This window comes from Micropterus dolomieu, linkage group LG15, assembly GCF_021292245.1.
Source record: "Micropterus dolomieu isolate WLL.071019.BEF.003 ecotype Adirondacks linkage group LG15, ASM2129224v1, whole genome shotgun sequence".
In the NCBI taxonomy this organism is placed as follows: Eukaryota; Metazoa; Chordata; class Actinopteri; order Centrarchiformes; family Centrarchidae; genus Micropterus; species Micropterus dolomieu.
In genome coordinates this window covers 9,249,501-9,269,159 of record NC_060164.1, presented here as the reverse complement: position 1 = coordinate 9,269,159, position 19,659 = coordinate 9,249,501, and the positions used below count along the sequence as shown (strand labels likewise).

Sequence of the window (19,659 nt, the reverse complement as noted above, 5' to 3'; positions counted from 1 at the left end):
TTAAGTAAGGCTGTTGTCCTTGGTAAAGTGTAGGAAGGTTGTCCTTGTGTCCTTGTGTGTGTGTGTGTGTGTGTGTGTGTGTGTGTGTGTGGAGTTTCATTTGCAATATGTTCATGTTTGTCCAAACTCCATCCTCCTACCTCGATTCAATATATGATGCAGGTGCATACATGAATTGCAAAATCCTCTGTAAAATTAACAGCTATGCAAAAAAATACCAGTGATTTTCTGCATCGATGCAATGCCAGTGCAGTCCACCAGCTGGTTCAGGAGCCTTAGGTTTGAATAAATGAGGCCATTTCTTAAAAACAATATAGATTAATGCTGGATGAATGTTTCACAGCACTAATGTTTACCACTAAATCTTAATGTTCACTATCTGTCAGGTGATGTAGTCCTCAATGGCAGCAGTTTTGATTAGAAAATATTCCTGCAGGGAACCGGTGCACACATTATGGAACCAACCAAAAAGACATATTAATTACTGATACTCACATCTTGCAGGGAGATCATAGCCGCAGGTGATCTTGGCTTTGCCGGTATCACAGCCATTTAGTGAATGGCACTCATCATAAAGACAGGACCCTGCCGCTTTGTGTATGCAGCCATCGACTGAAACACAAACAGACATACAAAGAGAGTTAAGGGCTACCTGAGGAGAAACATACAAAAGCAGGCACAGGAAATATCTCAAACCAGCTGGGGTCATTAGATGTGTGTATGCTTTATCATGTCAAAACAAACAACCATTTTCAGGAACAGGACCATGAATAAGCTGAAAATTCAGTTTAATTCTGGTTACTGAAACTTGACATTCTCAAATTATCTCCCTAGCTCTGTATCTCCTCTCTGTAGGGAGATTGGGACTGCCACAGTGTGCTGCGCCTGTTGCTGGTAAATATTGACGAGCTTAGGAATGAAATTAGCAGGACCAGGATCTAATAACGCCTCCACACACAGTGAAAATGAGACTGTTCTTCCTGTAATCCCTCTCCACTGTCAACAGCGATATACAGTCAGATCATTAACTGTATTTTCTGCCCTGTGGTGGGAATCTTATATCTGTCCTGTTCTCTGTGGTGAGCCTGTTATGATGTGGATCGGTGTTCTGATTCTGTCGCGTTCCCTGTTGATGTGTGTGTCCTGGTTCTATGAAGACCCCGGGCCCCCCGCCCCCCTAAGGTTTTAATTTTACCGGGTTAAGGCCGAGATACACTTGATTGATGGCACGTCTTACACAAGGAGGCACAGAGATAGAAATTCACATTATCCGTCTCTGAAAGCCTGACATCCCTCCAAGAGCATGTTATCAATCACACTAAAACATCATAAAATCCTCCTCAAGTTGTCCTGTAAAAATCCTCACAAGCCATTAGAGGATAACAGAGCCAAGAGGAGGAACAGTAGCAGTTGGACAAACAGACGTGTCTTTTCTTTGGTTTCTTTTTGTAAAGATTTGGCCAGTGGAGAGAACAAGTCTGGCTTTATCTGTCAAAGCTAAACGATTGAGAGTTAAGATAGCCTGCAGGATAACCAACGTTTACATATTCTGAAAGGATGAAGAAAAAAGAACTGAGGAATTTATATTCCTGATAAAAGACAAAATGTGACTCTAATCCCTATCTTCATCTGTAATGTAATAATTATTCCTGTACAGTGCCAGGGGGAAAAAACAAAATAACTCTGAAATAAGGCTGAAGATAAGTTATACACTATCTTCAAAAACTGCTTCACATCGTCAACACAGACAAAAGGTCTTTTGATGAGGGATGGTGCTTTTCTAAGCTCCTTTCAATTTCTCAGGGATGAGTCAACGTCAACAGCTGGGCGGAGGATTTTCTAGCTCTATCAATCATCTTTAATGGACTGAAGGACAGGCAGTTGACAGAGACGAATCCTGATGGCTTTTCGAAAAAGTAACATGAGTCTGACAGTGATGTGGATGTGAGGAGGTATCGCTCTGGTGACAATAAAAGCTACTTAACAGATGTAGTGCTGGCTGTAGGCTTGGCAGTTTTATAATATCCACTGTGCAAACAAGATTGTCCATGATCATCAGCCACACTTATTTGCATCATAATTGCTTCTTAACATCTCACAAACATGAACTGCTAAATGCACAGGCTGATCGCAAAGCTCTGGGACTGCAAGCATGCTTCTTATTTATGTACACATAAATGCCATATAGCAAAGCACTGCCTTCTTCTATTGTTTTTGTTGAAGACGATTTAAGCAGCTAAATGTCTTCACCTGATGTTGCATCTGCATCACAGCAGTGAAAAGCCAGTCAATATTTCCTAATGTCTCCATTCCTACAGGCAGGCTCCATATTCAGTGTTTTCCTATTGATCAAGCTTTCCCCAGGCTTTAGTGTTATCAAAGTTTTATGACCCTCCATGTGGAGTTCTAATCTGGCTGAAATGTTTTAATTAAAATCTTAAATACTTCATTCATACTTCCTGTTCTTGCTGTCATGTTTTAGGTCTTATACATAATAGATATTCTTATTATAATACAATCTATGCATTAAAGTATTTCTAGATTAGTTTTGTGTGCTTCTGGAAACATCATCTAAATGCAGTTCCCTTCCCAATGTGATATGGAACATAAAAAAAATAAAAAATAAAAAGAGTCCCATGGCACTAACAGAAAGCTCCCATAAAAACAAAACATCTTGCAGCACATTCAGTCTATGAGTATATTGCACTATGTTGTGTTCATTCTATGATATTTTGACCACTAAATTAAAGAAAAACAAAGTCAGAAAGAAAAACAAAAGAAACACTGAATCAGTCACATGACTTCTACTTACCAGATGAAAACATTTCCATGTGTTAGATGCTCAGAGATCCTCAGAAATTTTATGAGGATGTTTTATGAAGACTGATCAATGCAAATAATATTTCTGTTTGTATTTATTTGTTAAAATGTAAAGTAACTGGTCTGTTCCTTTAAACAATATAATGTTACACAATCAGATGGGACGTAGGAGTTCAAGAGCAGGAAAATATCTTCAATGCTTCTCTCGAACGGGTGTAAAGTACACTATGATCTTTTCATGGTCATATAAAGCCAGCCAGGTTAGGAAAATGTATTAATGCCCTCATCCAGCTTGCTGTGTTCCCGCATGAGTCCATAATCCCCAGACACTTCTTCTCCTCACTTCCAGGGATGGCTGATTTCTTACCTATGAGCACCTTGGGAGCCCAGCAAGCAAAAGCATACGGGGCTCTGTGTTTCATCTCAGTAGCTGAAGAATAAGATTGTAGATAATAGTTTCAGCTTCCATTTTACTGCTCTTCCTCTTCATGGTTGCATACGCTACAATGAGTGTGAAACTCTTATTCTGATGCTACCGAGTGTGTCACTGTGCATCTAGTGTCAGCGAGTCGCTACAAGCCTGGAAATTTGTTCACAGTGCCCGTGAATAGAGAAGACACTGAACTGATCTGGCTGATTGCCAGAATCTTGGATGCTGCTGCTACAGATTTAATTTACCTGCTTTACTTAGACTGCTTCACAGAACAAGTGGAGTACTACAGATGCATCGTGGGCAGAATGTGTGTGTATTTCTATGTGTTTGAGAAACAGATATAGAGAGTGGTAGGGAAGTATAGAGACAGAGAGAGGTTTCAAAATGTACTTTGAAATTTGAAATTCAATTACAGAGTCGGTTGTGAGGCAATCTGAAGTTGATTGTGAACACATTTTCACATGTCCATCATTTAGGTGACTAAAAGCAGATCTGATTTACCATAAGTGGATATGACCCACATGCAATGTGGCCATCAATTTATTTTCTCATTACAACGGCAACCTCAGATTGTCATTAAATAAGAAGAAGGCATTTACAATCACACAGAAAGGATGACTTGTCATCTCACTCTGCTGTTGTTCACAATGAAACACCAAGCCTTCGGCAATCAGAAACAATTCTGTATGTTGCACATTTTGATTGCTAGTTGCATAGCTAATTTTGATTTTCTGACAATTTTATTAAATTATCAACATCATTCAACAGAAATGTTGCAGTTACACAGTCAAACCTCATAGTAAGCCCTATGTGTTTGAGTACTTTCTCCTGAACGCCATTATGTCTGTCCCTATTCCATTCTAAAGGATATGCAATAACCATAAAAAATATCTGTGTGCCTATGCTGATGACACACCTGCATCACAGCACTGAAAGGTGATCAAAGCGACATCTCTTTCACATCCCCAGGCTTTCAGTCTGAATCACATGTCAAGAAGAAGCCCATAAATGGGCATTTCGCTGGCTATGTGATGCAGAATCGGTGGTGCTAAGCGCAATATTTCAACACCTCTTAAGACTTCTTGGAGGACATTTCATTTAACACACTTAATATTCAGGCGGCAGCATTCGCTTCTGTCCACCCCACTACTGGGCTTTCTCTGCCCCAGCTGAAAAATATAACAGTTAATACCTCATCTATCTCTCCTTGCAGCCTGCCGCTGCTTTATGCCGGGCCTATGTGGGACAAAACATTTATTCATCTTCTCTGAGTGCCTTGCTCAGAGAAAGCTTCCCCAAGCAGCCACTCCAGCAAGTCCGCACAGCTAATGAAGATAACTTTGAGCGGTGGCTGGACGCCATCCCTCTGAACTCATAATGGGAACAAGGAGAGAGAGCAAGAGACAGAGGGAGAGCCATATTGAGAGAGACAAAGGAGACAAGTGAGTGTGCGTGAGTGTGTGTGTCAGTCTAGAGCAGTTTGAATTAGTTACTCAGCTGTAACCTTGGCTCCTGCCATTGTTGAAGACACCTCTGCCTCGTCCTCTCAAGGCTCTGTTCCCACATGCATTAAGGGACTCAGCAAAGCTCTGCTTACTCTCCCTGGGCTTCTCCCAGGCAGCCTGAAAACCAAGGGCTTTCAATCGGTCCCTCAGACACAATGAATACCTGCTCTGCTCTCATTACAATACCCTGCTTTTCAGAAATAGCGTCAGCTGCAATTTTCTCTCCTAATTATTTTCCGCTCCTCTGAGGGTTAGGTTCAGGACTGGAGCCAGAGGAGGCAGCACAGGGTGGGCAGGGGGGGGAGGGGTGGTGAGCTGGATTCTACCTGGCAGGATATTGAGAAGCCTGAATCAGTCCATAATCTAACTGTGGGGAATAGACAGTCATTCATATCAAGGTAGACCTAAACTTGCCTATGCGGGCATTACCTGCTGATCCACTCAGATCTCAAATGCCAACACTTCTTGTGGGCGGGTTGGGAGATAACAACTAAAACTTTTATCAATACTAAGTTTACACACAAAACCAAACATATTCCTTAAACTATTAAGTCATATTTTCCCTTTCACCTATTTTTGAAGTATCCATGGCAACAACATATTTCCTTTCTTCTCACAGCACTTTTTAGAGCTGTACACTGATCAAAGCCCCTCCACTATTCCACCTCTGTGATTTACGACACCATTTTCTACTCAACTAATTTCACTGAAGGAGATAATGACGTGGATTAGTTGCTAATCAAGTGCCAATCAGATCTGGCTGAACTAAATGTCAGGTGGAATATGCTCAAGCCATTGTGTTTACTCCCTTGTGATACTGGATTATGTGTCCTAATCACAGCAATTTTGGATGCAACAGGAGCCAGAGCTCACTCTCTACTGTAACCAAGTTCCCAGAAAAGGGATAATAATCTTCATTTTACCTATAATACCCAGGTAAACAAAGGATTTGGACTAATAGAATGCCAGACAGACAGTCATGGATGTTACTGTCCAAAGTGTCATAAAATACCTCAGGCTTACACAACTCTCAATTCCCCTGTAAGCAGGAACCAGAATAAATGACATAACAATCGCAGGTTCCACTACAATGCAATGGAAACCCTTTTATTATTGCTACAGTTCAGTCCAAGTTGACAAATATCTCAGCAAAGATTGGAAGCAAAACCTAGTAAGTTACAGTTTCAGCCTCAACTATTATTATATACTGTGGGTCGAATAAATAACAGAGCAGTATGAGGCTTATTTGGAAATCTGGACATGCGGCTGAAAGTTTGCCAGTTTGAATTTGCAGACAAGCAATAAAAAATCTGAAGTGGTGAAAAAGAAACCTCTACTGAAGTGCCCTAAAGCAAGGCACTTCATCTTTGGTTGCTCAACATAGCAGCATAGTAGCCGATAGAGGATTGTACTGCACACTTTCCAGCTGTGAAAGTGACTAAGTTTACAAGTAACAAGCAGGTCCCTGCTGAAGAATGATGTGTGTTTTAATTGTATGATTGAGCGAATAATTCAGAAGTATTACTACTACTAAATACTGTGTAAAAATATATTTTTATTTAGTTGCTTAATTTCATCACTAGTCAAGTAAAAAAAAAAACAACAACACTGTTATGTTCACTTATCTTATCTTTTATTTCATGTCATAACTGCTCTTTCCCACAGTTCTTATTAATGACTCATTTATCAAATCTTAGATATATCAGACTAACATGGCCAGGATTATTGCAGTTGATGAAAAACAGAGCTTCTGGCAACATTTACAGCACCTTTCCACCTCCTGCTGACACTGTAATTCTTGGATCGTGTGTTAGTCAGAATTTATTTCAGTGTACCATAACACACACACACACACACACACACACACTTCTGTTAGTCTCCAACAATTTAAAAGGTAGTTGTGTTAACATTACCATGGTACCCAGTTAACCTTTCTACACTGTATTTTACACCATCTGTAGATCTGTTGATTATGCTGAGAGTAAGCCAACTAGCTTTCAGCTTGTTGTAGGGAGATTTAGTGAAGGAAATTAATTTTTTACCATTTCTAAGAATAGTAAAGCTCAAAATACTGATGTAATCACAACTGTATTCATACAAACTGCATGAAAAGCAAGAGTTGGATTTGTGGAGCATGGTCTTAAGTTAGACATATTAGGAGCACAGACTCTTCATGCTTTTGTTCCCAGGGCTGTAAAGGAATGCCAGGTTAGGTTACCACAGCTTATGTGACTCATGTGTCGTTGGAAACCTAGAGTCAGACAGCTGCGGACGGCTCGGTGCCAAACCCCAGCCGTGCTGTACTCACAATAGTGACGCCCCGGCCCCTTACATTTAAAGATGTTGTTTTAACTGTTCTGTCTTGTTGTTGCAGCATTCCCTGTCTGAGGTAGTGGAGTCACTCTGTCCTGAACAACCTGAAGTACACTGTCTGCATTCTTGTCAGGGGTACTACTTATTCTTCTTAACAGCAAGTCTAAATTGACAACTTTACTTGGATACTCCAATGCAGAGTCTCTTGTACTGCAGCTATCAAATAAATGTTTAAGCATGATTTTTTAGTGTAACTAATAATCTTGACCCCATTTTGACTCAAGAAATCCAACGCTAAAATGAGCCCCAACATCGAGTATCTACAGACACATGTTTCACTTTACTCCAAAGACGTCTTAGTGACAAATTGTATGGGGTTGATATGACATGGAGCTGAAAGGACATGGAGCATCAACAAAGGAGTATCCAAATTAGGTGTGGCAGGCTGCCCAGTGTGGTTTCCAGGTCTTTTTTGTAGTTCACGTGCCTTAGCTATAATGATTTGTCCTTCCTCACAGCACGGGGAAACTGTACAAATCCAAATGGACATGTATGCATGATGTTCTCTGCTTTAAACTATGATGCATTGTTGTTACAGTGAAATGACTGGCTCAGTATCTGTGGGCATACAGTTGTCCAGTGAAAGGGTGCCAGGATATATCATTGAGGTACTACTGTAACAATGTCTTCCAAGGTACCATGCCTGTCATATGGAAAAACGCCTGGCATCATCCCCACAGGCTGTGATCACAGTTGCTTACAGAATGGTATCTTGCACGATGGAAATCCACCATTTGTGTCTTCTACTACTCTGTCTAGGACTAAAAACCTTTCATTTCTGAGTTAGAGGTGCCAAGCCTCCGCTTACAGCTTCCTCTACCTCCTTCAATATCACACTCATTTTTCACCTTTGACTCCTCATCCAGTCTCTTATTACAAACAAGCACTCTGTCAATGTGGATATTATCGCCTCGTCTCCTAGGTTAGATTACCTTTTGCACCCCAGCTTTACTATTACTACTACAGGAAAGAGAGGGTTTAAATGAGTGTCAGTAGACAGTATACTATGAGAGACTCTTGGATCTTTCTCTTACAGCAAAACCAATCTGAAGCGCAATGTGTGAGTCTATGTGCAAACACGTGTTTTTTTGTTGTTCTGAGCATCTGCGTATTTTATTTTTGCTTACAGGGTAACTTTAGTCATTAAAGCTCCTCTAAATTCACACCTCTATGTAAATAAAAATGACCATTTCTCATTCATGTCTTTCATGTCATAATCCACTGAGTTCCTAGGAGGAATCAAAGCATTTCTGAACAACTTGAAACATTATTAACAAGAACAACATGACATGTAGCTAATTCCTCCCTGTAAAGGATTCTTACATCAAAGAGCTCTCATAGCAGGGGGTTACCAGAGGAGCGCATCTCTGGTACAAAGGTAGTCAACATGCAACCCACCACCAGGAAGCATCTCCTATCCTCTCCTAATAAGCTTGCCACCTATCTCAGAGAAGCAAATCAGTTGCCAGACACGATAACATTAATTATGATATTTTTGTAATTTCAAAGTATAATCCCGCTGCTGACCAGTAAGGGCTCCCCTTGGACTAGATCAAGAGTCAGAACTAGATGTGAATTATTGATTAGATACATCATATTTTTACTTAACATTAATGGAGACTTACCACTTCCATCACAACTGGCTCATGCAGTCTTTAATGTTTTAATGTGTTTTTAGCATAATATTAAATGATGGGAAGCTGTATCAGTCAGACAAATCTTTCTTTTTCTTAAAAAAATACAACCACCTCTCCTCAATTGAGGGACTATTTGGAATCAATAGAACACACACACATTTTAATCCACACATAATTAAATGTCGCCTCCTGAAGAAAGTGCCCTGTTTGAGAAGTAGGGCTAAAAAGGGACAAAAAACACGGCTAGAAAACACAACCCCCAGAGCGGATCCTGGACAATTTCGTCATAAATTACTTCCCTGCACAAAGTTCATCTTTGAGTCACCCAAGAGAGCCTGCTGCATGATGGTAAAGGATGGCTTTTCTAAGAACAAACTGGCTAGAGGTGAAAGTTGGAACAGAAGCACTTTGTTCGATGTGTACACTGCTCTAAGAAGCAACAACAGTAGACAGGACTAGACAAATGCATGTAATTATTAAGCAATCTGAAAAGCAAGCTTAAAGGCTGGTGAGGAGAGAAAGCAGGCATGGCTGATGCTTCAGACTCTTGAATTTCAGGCCAAACTCTAGCAAGTCCGTAATTGCGGAAATGAAGAAAGATGGAGTCATTCAATGAAAGGCCACTGCTTTGAATTAAAATGCATGAACAGCTGTTGCTATTATGCATGGTTCTTTGGGTTTGCTGGTGCACGGCGCATCTTCAGCAAAGCCTACAGCCTTGTACAATATGTTAACATTTGCAAAGTAGCACACTAGGCATGTCAAAATCACAGAGAGCTATGGAATTAAAAGGTCATCATACTTTTGTATTTCTTGATCATTAACCTTATTTTACATGTGAAAACAGAGGATGCGGATGTTTGAATTCCTGTTCAAGTAAAGCAGATAAAGGACTCTGAAAATATGATACAGGACTAAAGGACTGGGAACGTCATGGTTTTTATGAAGAATTTGGATCCCAGGCATTGCAGTGAAATATTTATTGCTGGTAAACCAGGAGCAATAAACATTTGGGCAACAGTAAAACTAGACACTTCAAATCAATGCTATTCGCTTTTGATGTGTTACTGAAATGAAGTCTAGAGTAGCCTACAGCGTTAATACCCAATCTTTTACACTAGTTACTCCTCTCACTCCTGTCTACAAACAACTAGCTCCTTTATAATAAATAGGTGTACTGTAGTAAATTACTTATATTTTATGACTGACCAGATCAAGCAAATATATATGCCTAATCAGCAACTATTTTGATAATCAACTCATCGTTTTGAGTATTTTCTTAAGAGAACAAAGTCAAAAGTCTCTGATTCCAGCTTCTTAAAAGCGAATATTTTCTGATGTCTTTACTTGTCTATGTCAGTAAACTAAATATATTTTGGTTGTGGACAAAAGACATTAGCCATGTCATCTTCGGCCTTGGGAACAGTGGTTGATGTTTTTTCACCATTTTCTGGCATGTTATAGACCAAACTAACTAATCAGAGACACAAATACATTATACTATAATCCAATAATTTCAGTCCCACTGTGCAACTTTCATGTACTGATGGCTAAAAGGCTACACTAAATAAGACATGCAATCTGTTCACTAATGGCAATCTAACATTAGAATATGCAAGATATACTTCAAGCTGTGGAATAGTGTGTTCCACTGCATGCTTTTTCATATTTATATAGTTGTTCCATTTAGCCCTAGCCTTTAATACATTTTATTTGCATAGCCAGTGGGGAAAGACGCTGGATTTGACGATGCGCAAAACTTAAATTAATGTAAGTCTTCATAAACATCACTGTGGTGTCTGCATGAAAAAAGGGAGAAGCTTACAGAATTAAAGTTAAGCCTCAAAATCAATACAATCATAGGTAAGTGTTTTTCTTTTCTTTCAAAAGGAGATTACCAGAGTTCTCCAGATGATCATCCATTTTCCATTATGGTGAAACTGTAAACAAGATGATTAAAATGAGTGAAAATTGAATAAAATCAGTGAAAGCTGCTGGTGGGTGCAAAATGATTATCTGTCTGTTATGATCCTCAAGTAAAGGTATTTTAGAAGTAAGTGGATATTGTGATCTCCACTGATTCATATGTTGACTTTAGAGGTATGAAAGTTTAAAATGTATTAAAGTTTAAATTTGAAAATGTATTAAGTTTGCAAGTGTTACTCAACAGTTTTACTGATTGCTTTTGCATCAAAAACAAATACATAATTATGGAGATTCCCTTAACTGTAACCCATAATTAAGGGTAATCAAAGCACTTGTCAAAAAAAGCCCCAATGTGCCTCGTTGCTATGAAATCATTACCTTTCTCTAACTCAAAGTAAGCAAACAAAGAGAAACAGGCCACTGGAGCCAGAGCTTGTGATAGCCAGCGTGGAATCCTCTCCAGTGATTTATCTGACGGGACCCTGACAACTTTCGTGCAGAATCCCAAAGTGTGCTATCTACTAATTGAGCCTGTGTCAGCGCAGGGGAGATTAAGCGTCTGCAGCTGCCCACTGAAACTTCTTCCCCAGGCCCAGCTGTGAGACACAAATCAAAGGCCCCAGCAATGAGACGAGCCGGCACAACACAGAGCCCACCTCCATGCAAACACAAAGCTCAGCACTAATGTCCTGACATGATCACTTGTTTGGTTAATATCTCCAGTATAATGCCTGATCGTGACTGTTAACGAAATCTGATCAATTTTGATACTTAACTGGTGATTCAGATCAATTCTCGTGTGCAGGGGGAAAGCATTTGCTTTGCTTTGAAGTACTACATCTCTGTTCCCCAGTATGGCTCCAACAATGCATCAATGCTTGGCACGCTATTCATAAGACTGGACTTATAAACATCCCCATGATTTGCCTCTTGACTCCCTGTCCTTCATAAATGATCTTACTGTGCTTCTCTCCAGGCTCCATTGCAGTAAAAAGCCTGTAGTAGACCTTTGGGCTCGCTCTCAGCTCCCCACATCCGGAGTTAAAGGCCTGCCGTCCCCCCACTGTCTCTACTTGTAAAAGCCCTGTGTGGTCTCAGTGCTTAACTAGTGGCCATGGCCTGGCTACACCATGTGAGGCTCCTTGCTGCAGAGCCAAGGATTAACAGAAATGGGTCTTTTATAATTATACCGTCATAATTCCAGGCCTTTCCTGCTGGTCCTTTTAATTAAGTAGATAATTTTTCTCTGGGGAAGACCAGCTTTAACATACTTACCGGCTATTTCAAAAGCGCAGTTTTCCCAGAACTGTGGCAAAGATCTTCTTAATCAAAACTATTATTTTGTTATGAATTAACACATAAAACAACATGTGTGGCCATTCCACCTCTGCATGTCATAGGAACAAACACCCATTGCTGGGGGTATGTTAATGTGACCGTTGAAGCGTTTTCTCCGTCTTCCCCCCAACCTCAATGATGACTGTAAAAGCCGCCCTATCTCCGAAGGATGGAGGTAAATCTTGGAGGGTAATAGGGTCTTCTGTCACTCATGCCTGCGTGAGTGACAGTGACAAGTCTAATAACGAGGAAGATGCCTGGTCACCCTTCCATTCAACTATTTCACTGAAAGGACCTATCTCTGCTATCCGGTGGGCAGTCACGCACTCATGCAGCACCCACCTTGCTCTGGGGAGGTTTTATAATTCAAATGGAACGCTATAATGGCCTCTATAGTGACAGCATTGAGATAACTGCTTGTTCACAGCTTGGCTTACTGCCCATTAGTTTGAAACCCCCCACCCCAGAATTGCAACTTAAAAGATCTTTTACCATGTACACCAGCATTTAGCATGATGAGTCAACACACAGTAATCTCTGACTTTCTACATAGCCTGAGCACAAATACTTTCTTACTCTCAATCTAAAGACAGTTAGACTTACAAAATACATAACATTTCAGTGTCAAAACTATGGTTTGGGGATTACAGAAGAGTTATTGCTGCATTAAAACATTACACACTTTACTGAAGAAATACCATCATACACCACCTTCTCTATCACAAACTGGCAGAGCTAGATATCAGTTATTGAGGCTATGACGGAAGCCACTGACCTTCCAGAGATGATATGTGGACGTACAATACAGTGCACTGTCAACTCTGAGAATATTAGTTATCAATTCTGACTTTAAATCTCTCAGGTCAGCATATATGTCACCTAAGCGGTGGAGCAGCAGTGATAGATGGTAAAAGAATAGCGGGCTACATTCTTTGTTTTGGAGCTAATCTGATGATTTCCTTAACGCCTCTTAAGCAGGTTATGATCCATTTTTCATGTCTTATACTAAGACGGGATATATTAAATCCATTTATGGCATAATTGCTGATGCCATTAAAGAAGAGATTAAGATATTATTAAAATCTGATTATTTTGCATATCAAGGCTGACTGTACATCAAAAAATAAGACACACAGAAGGGATGGAAAAAGGGAAACTGATGAGTCTATATATACACACACACATAGGTTTTGTTGCATTGCATATTTTTTCTTTTATAATCCATATGTTCGGTTGAAAAGTTGCCAAAGTCACATGGTTGTTGGTCACAAGATCTCTGATCAGTGTGATTGAATCCAACCAAAAGTCAGAAAATTAAATTTACTCAGTGTACTGTATGTCTGGGGGACATAAAAGATGGTTTGGCACCATTTTGATTTGGCATTGAAATACAATCTGTGTCCAAATGCACTGGTTGGCCGTTGATCAACTCATGATCATCTCTGTGCATTACCAGATGATATTTTGCATTTGCTGCTGTAGCAATGTGATCTGATGCCCAAATTGGGCTTGGTCATGTTTAAGTAAAACTCGGGCAAATGAGGACATTATGAGGAAGCAACTTTGAGAGATAAGGTGTACAATAGGACATGAATGGACTGATCGTACGAAACATACGCACAATAACGAAAAGATCTAGTGGGGGAAATAGTGCTGGATATCATCTGTATACAACAGCTGAGTGGATGGCAAACTCGTGGTTGCCTCTTGCATGATATTTTCTGCACAAAGACATACACACTCAGCAAGACTGAACTTACACCCTGCAGGGATCCTAGTGCAATGTAAACCAGGCAACTTCTGGAAATGAGCAGAATTAGGGACAGCACCTTGCATTACCATTAATATTTCCTTTCACATATACATATATATACACACACGTATATATATGTGTATATATATATGTATATGTGTGTATAAAATTATAGGCAATTAGCAAGACACCCCCAATAAAGGAGTGGTTCTGCAGGTGGTGACCACAGACCACTTCTCGGTTCCTATGCTTCCTGGCTGATGTTTTGGTCACTTTTGAATGCTGGCGGTGCTTTTCATAGATAGATAGATAGATAGATAGATATACACACATACATTTTTGTCCAGCGAAAGCCCCGAAACCTGAAGGATCTGGAGAAGGTCTGTATGGAGGAGAGGGCCACAATCCCTGCTGCAGTGTGTGCAAACCTGGTCAAGAACTACAGGAAACGTATGAGCTCTGATGTATCAAATACTTGTCAAATAAATGCTAATTAATTATTTAAAAATCACACAATGTGATTTTCTGGATTTTTGTTTTAGATTCCTTCTCTCACAGTTGAAGTGTACTTATGATAAAAATTACAGACCTCTACATGCTTTGTAAGTAGAAAAACCTGCAAAATCAGCAGTGTATCAAATACTTGTTCTCCCCACTGTGTGTGTGTGTGTGTGTGTGTGTGTGTGTGTGTGTATAACCTGTATATGCACACACAGGTTATATTTTATCACCAAAATCAAGCTAGTGTCCAATCTCTAATGTACTTTACAAACAATATGTAATACTGAACAAAGAGGTGAAATTGATACTAATCTCTATTTGCAACTCTAAGCATTATGTTTGAAATCGACAATAGTAATGTTGTATGCTGTAGTATGTATGAACTCTCGGATTCTTAACACAGTTTCACTGCTTTAAAATCCATGCACAGTACTCTGTAGCATAGAGCACTGCTCTTCTTAATACAAAGGCAACAAGCCATTCCAGTGTACAATCTTGGCATTTAGCATTACAACAGGGGATTTAGTCAATAGAGAAAGGGACAAAGAGCAGGCCAGCACAGAGACGTGGTTCAGCTGTGGTAAACACCAATCAGGCTGGAAGTGCCAGTGCAGCTCACAGACAGACAGAGACAAGAGGTTTGACTCTTTTGTCTTTCTCTCTAGGGATGCTAATTTGAGTAGAAATTCTCTCACAAATAGTGTTGTATTCAGGAAAAAATTGCAAATTGTGACTGAACACCTTTGGGGTTTATTAAACTGTTGTTCAGACATAATAAGCACTTGGGAGACAACACCTTGAGCTGAAAGGTCATTTACTATTGACATTATGGGTCTCGTAATCTTACAGTGGCCCCGATGAAGGAAAGTAAGACTGTAATTTAGCTGGGCTCAAGTGATCGTGTTTCTTATCCATTTAATACTTTTTAGGCAGCTGAAAATAGGTGTAGAATGCAGCTGAGGGGGGTGTTAATACAAATTAGGCAGCATGGAGGCGATTTCCCTGCTTTTGAAGGGAATGGCAGTATATAATTTGATTGTTCATAATTGATGCCAGGCACTATGACACCAACTGATATTTTATTCCTACTTATCCAACTTCTCCTTTAACAGTACTACAGGTGCAACCAGGCTACACAAACACCTCTGATCACAAAATCTGTTGGTCACATCCAAATGAACTTGCACTACTTAAAACTAAAGTTATTTGTCACATGGACACATCTTTGACGTCTCACAATAGGCCATATATGAAGTAAAAATGCGAACAAAACCCTGAGCAGAGAAATCATGGTAATAAATAAATAAATACAGGCACAGATTTAGATAAACTTTGGACATTAAGGTAGAACTGCTTGCACTTTTCTACACATTAAGGGCTGTCTCACTCAACTCACCATGGCACAGACTCCAGAGATGTAAAGTCATGCCTGTAAAGTTAATTAGCCAGAGTGAATGAGAGACCAACAAAAGCCCTTTGCAGTAGTAGTGTTAAGCTTCTCTGCTGTTATGTTAGGACTTGCCTTCTGGTGATCACAACCCATTCAAGCCAATGAGCATACATCATACAAGACAGTTCGGCCAGCTTTAGTTGGTAAAATTACATAGGAAACAAACCTACATAAAAAGCAAGAAAAACTACAGTAATCGCGAACCAGTAAAACAGTAATGAAACTCAAAGCACAAACTGTCCTTTAAGCTTGAAGTTTTATATTGAAAATCATATTAAAAATTTAAATATGCACAAATAGAGTTTCAACATATCTAAAATAATCCACTGCAGCTGTTGGTAAGATTTATCAAAACATCTGTTATGTTGTTTTCAAGCTTATCCAATCTGTACACACATTCACAAATTAGGTTACTTATCACTGCCTGATATATGAGCACATTTATGCTACTGAAAATATGATACTACAATAAAATCTTGGCACACAAAATGACACCCACAAAGGATCACTACAAGCGACTGTCTTTCCATAGCACATAAAAAATTACGTTCCCAAATTTGTTTGCGATAAACAGCATTTAACCACAGGGAGGAGTCATCTACAGTATGCCCAGACAGAATAAGAAAGGACATAATATCTCACACTGTCTACCCCTTTCCTGATATGAAAAGAGTAAGGCAAAAAAACTACTCATTATATAAACATGTTTATATTGATTGTGTTGATCGAGAGCCTTAGAGATATCCAAGAAAAGCAACAGGTTCATGTTCAAAAAAATCTCCATCATTGGCTTTTTTATTTTAGTGCTAAGACCATCAGATATGTCTGAGGCATTTGAAATCTTCTTTATATTTTCCTGTCAGGAAAAGTATATATGTTTTTTTTTTAATAACACATGAATATAACACTGTCAGATGACCGCATGTTTTACCACTTTGATCAAAAATGCAAATAAAACATTTCAAGTGTTAACATCTTTTTTTTTTTTTGGTTTGTTTTGTCTAACATTTCTTTAGTATTTCAACCACTTTTTCTTTCTCACAATACAACAAATAGGGCCCTGGCATTACTTATTATCAGAAAAATATACTAATAATATACCTATTGGAGATCTATATACCAATACATCCTAAAAAACACTAAAGTTTGTCGCCAGCTGTATTTTACGGTTGTAAAACTTGGGCAGATGTGGTTTCTTCTTCTTACTTACAGAACTGTGTTAATATTTTAGTGCAGGTTCTCCTTAAGTATGCATGTCAAAAGTGTCATATAAATTGTGTAATTGCATTCCATTGAAGTGTAGTGTGAAACACTAACACAAGAATTATATTACATTGTCCACTGCACCACAGTAGTTCCATATCGGAAGACAGATAATACAATGTGAAGGCTGCTTAGTAACTGAAGCATACAATATACTGTGTAAATAGACAGATAAATGGCCGGTATTGAAACCCCAAACCAAAGGACCACATTTTTATTTTACTGTACATTGACTACAGTTAAAGAAAAAGAACAAACTATAGATACTGTAGATCCAATCATGCATTATCTAGGGATACATCTCTACCTGCTCTCTACACTCCTCCTCAGCTGGCCTCCTCCATCCCTATGACCCATCTCAGTGCAATGAGTGCATCAATTTTTCAGCTTTGAAACCCCCTACTCTGGAAGGCCTACTCCACATAAACCAAACCTATAAAAGCTCTACTTATAATACATCTATTCATCACAATCTATAAATACTATTTTGGTTTTCTTCTCCTACAGTCTGTAATCTGCAATGTACTGTCTTGTTTCTACAAGTGAGTGTCTTATGTTGACATTGTTACTGCATTTGATCGAAGTATGTAAGCTGATCTTTATCTTAATATTCTATTCAGAAAGGCTGAACAAGGTGTTGAATCATTTTAATTTGTTAATGTTTCTTAGGAGTATTAACAATAGAAGTAGCAGTAGCATATGAAAAGTTGTATTGCCGATGCTAATACCATCCTCCATTTAACTGTGAAGAAAACTAAGGGCAAGTTACAGCAAAATGGTTACTGTAGGGACAAAAAGCCAAACAAAAGAGAACAAATGTCATTAGCTGGTCAGTAGTCCGTTCATTTGAAGCTGCCTCAAATGTTTGTCTGGTTGCAAGGTGTACTGGCACTCCCATATTAATTAAAGGGTGAGCAACTTACTGGGCCTCTAGCCAGGGATTACGCTGGGTTTCAGACAGCGACAGCCTGGAAAGCTGGCCAGGTCCTCTCTAAGTCTATGCAATCTGCAATGCAAATCAATCAACAGTGTGTGGCCAGTGCAGCCGCACTGCAGACCTGCAGAGAATGTGAGCAGTCGGTGTTGAAATGATCTCTTTTTTCATGAGTAGCTATCCCTCTCTGTCAGGTGCCATGGCCATCTCATTGCTATCGCTCTAATTAGACGGGGATCCCTGGAGCAGTCAGTATGATGAAAGAAAGGAACACCAATACACCAGTTCATCTCAAATCACAGAAAAGGAGGACATTGTAAACATAACTTATTTTTAGTAAGATGTTTGCTAAAACAGATCAATCAGTACAATCAATGTTAAATATGACTGCATAGCTAGTATCACTGAAGGTAGTGTCTTTACCATACATTTAATTATTTAACAAACAAAATTTAACATTATAAATGCTCTGTATTTGTATAGCGCCTTTCTAGTCTTTTCGACCACTCAAAGCGCTTTTACACTACATCTGCATTCACTATTCACACACATTCATTCACTGAGCCTAATTGCTCAAACAGAAACTAACATTCCCAAACATTCACGTTCAGTATCTTGCCTAAGGATACTTCGACATGCAGCCGACCGCCGACCTCCCGATTAACGGGCAACCCGCTCTACCCCCTGAGCCACAGCCACTCCTAATTGAGCTTTAAGTTCTTTTGATTGAAAGTGTGCCTTTCGTGAACATCTCATTCATTGCGTGATGGAAGGTCGTGTGTGTCTGCCACTCAAATAATGTTCTCAGCACCACAACAAAGTTGCCACCTGCCACTGAACCCCATTGTAGAATTTTTATCTTGAGGAATGATGTGCATATCCTTCTCCATCTCGGCAGAGCAAAGGATGCGCCAGGGATCCTGGTTACAGGCTAAATGGTAATCACTCCTATTTCCATTCACATTGCATTCACTAAAACCAGGTATGAGGCAAGCGATTCATTTTTCTTTTTCTATCTCTTTTCATCTGTCTCTCAGATAATTTCTGCTGAAGCTTGGCAGAGGAGAAATGGAGGAATGGAGCAAAGCAGATGATCAAATCCAAGGGTGATTCTTGTGTCGTTTCACTAAGTAGTAGATTTATCCTGGTCTTGTTGCTATGGTTGCAGTGCAGCAAAGAAAAAAAAAGACGGGAAGCAAAGTGTAAAACCCTTCATTGATCACTTGGTTATACTTTCATCATATGTGGTGGTTAAGGTGAAATTTGTTATTGGACTGGTGGTCTTACAACAACCTTGATTAAAAGGTTCAATACAAGTGGTGACATCAAGGGTGAGTCTCCACTTGTGCTTATAAGGCTGAAATATGTTATTCCATGCAATAAAGCATACTCAAAATAAGACAACAAAAAAGGGGGAAAACATTTAGTAACCTATTTATTAAATAAATGTAATATTGGACTATATTTGTGACAGGACTGGAGGGCAGGCGTAATGAATGGGTTCTCTGAAGTCATTTGGAACAGATAAAAACTAGTTTAGTTTAATTAGATTTTCAAAACGGGTGGGGGTGTTGTCCCAGTTCTGAAACAGAACAGTCTTTGTGAAGTTGCATTTCAAGGCTTGGGTGCATAGGCTACTCTAAAATACATGATAACTGTGCATTTTAATAAGCTTGAGATGTGTAAGGCAAAACTAGGTGTACTAGTTTGCGCACGGCATTACAAA

General features: G+C 39.4%; 1 protein-coding gene across 8 annotated transcripts in view; it reads right to left on the bottom strand.

The window, feature by feature from the left end:
• The window catches only part of macrod2 (mono-ADP ribosylhydrolase 2), a 390,971-nt gene that overhangs the window by 230,168 nt on the left and 141,144 nt on the right, over positions 1-19,659 (bottom strand). For all 8 annotated transcript variants that reach the window (XM_046070270.1, XM_046070272.1, XM_046070269.1 and 5 more), the window contains exon 5: positions 496-612. In XM_046070270.1, coding sequence (XP_045926226.1) covers positions 496-612 — 117 coding nt within the window. The remainder of the gene's footprint in view (positions 1-495; positions 613-19,659) is intronic.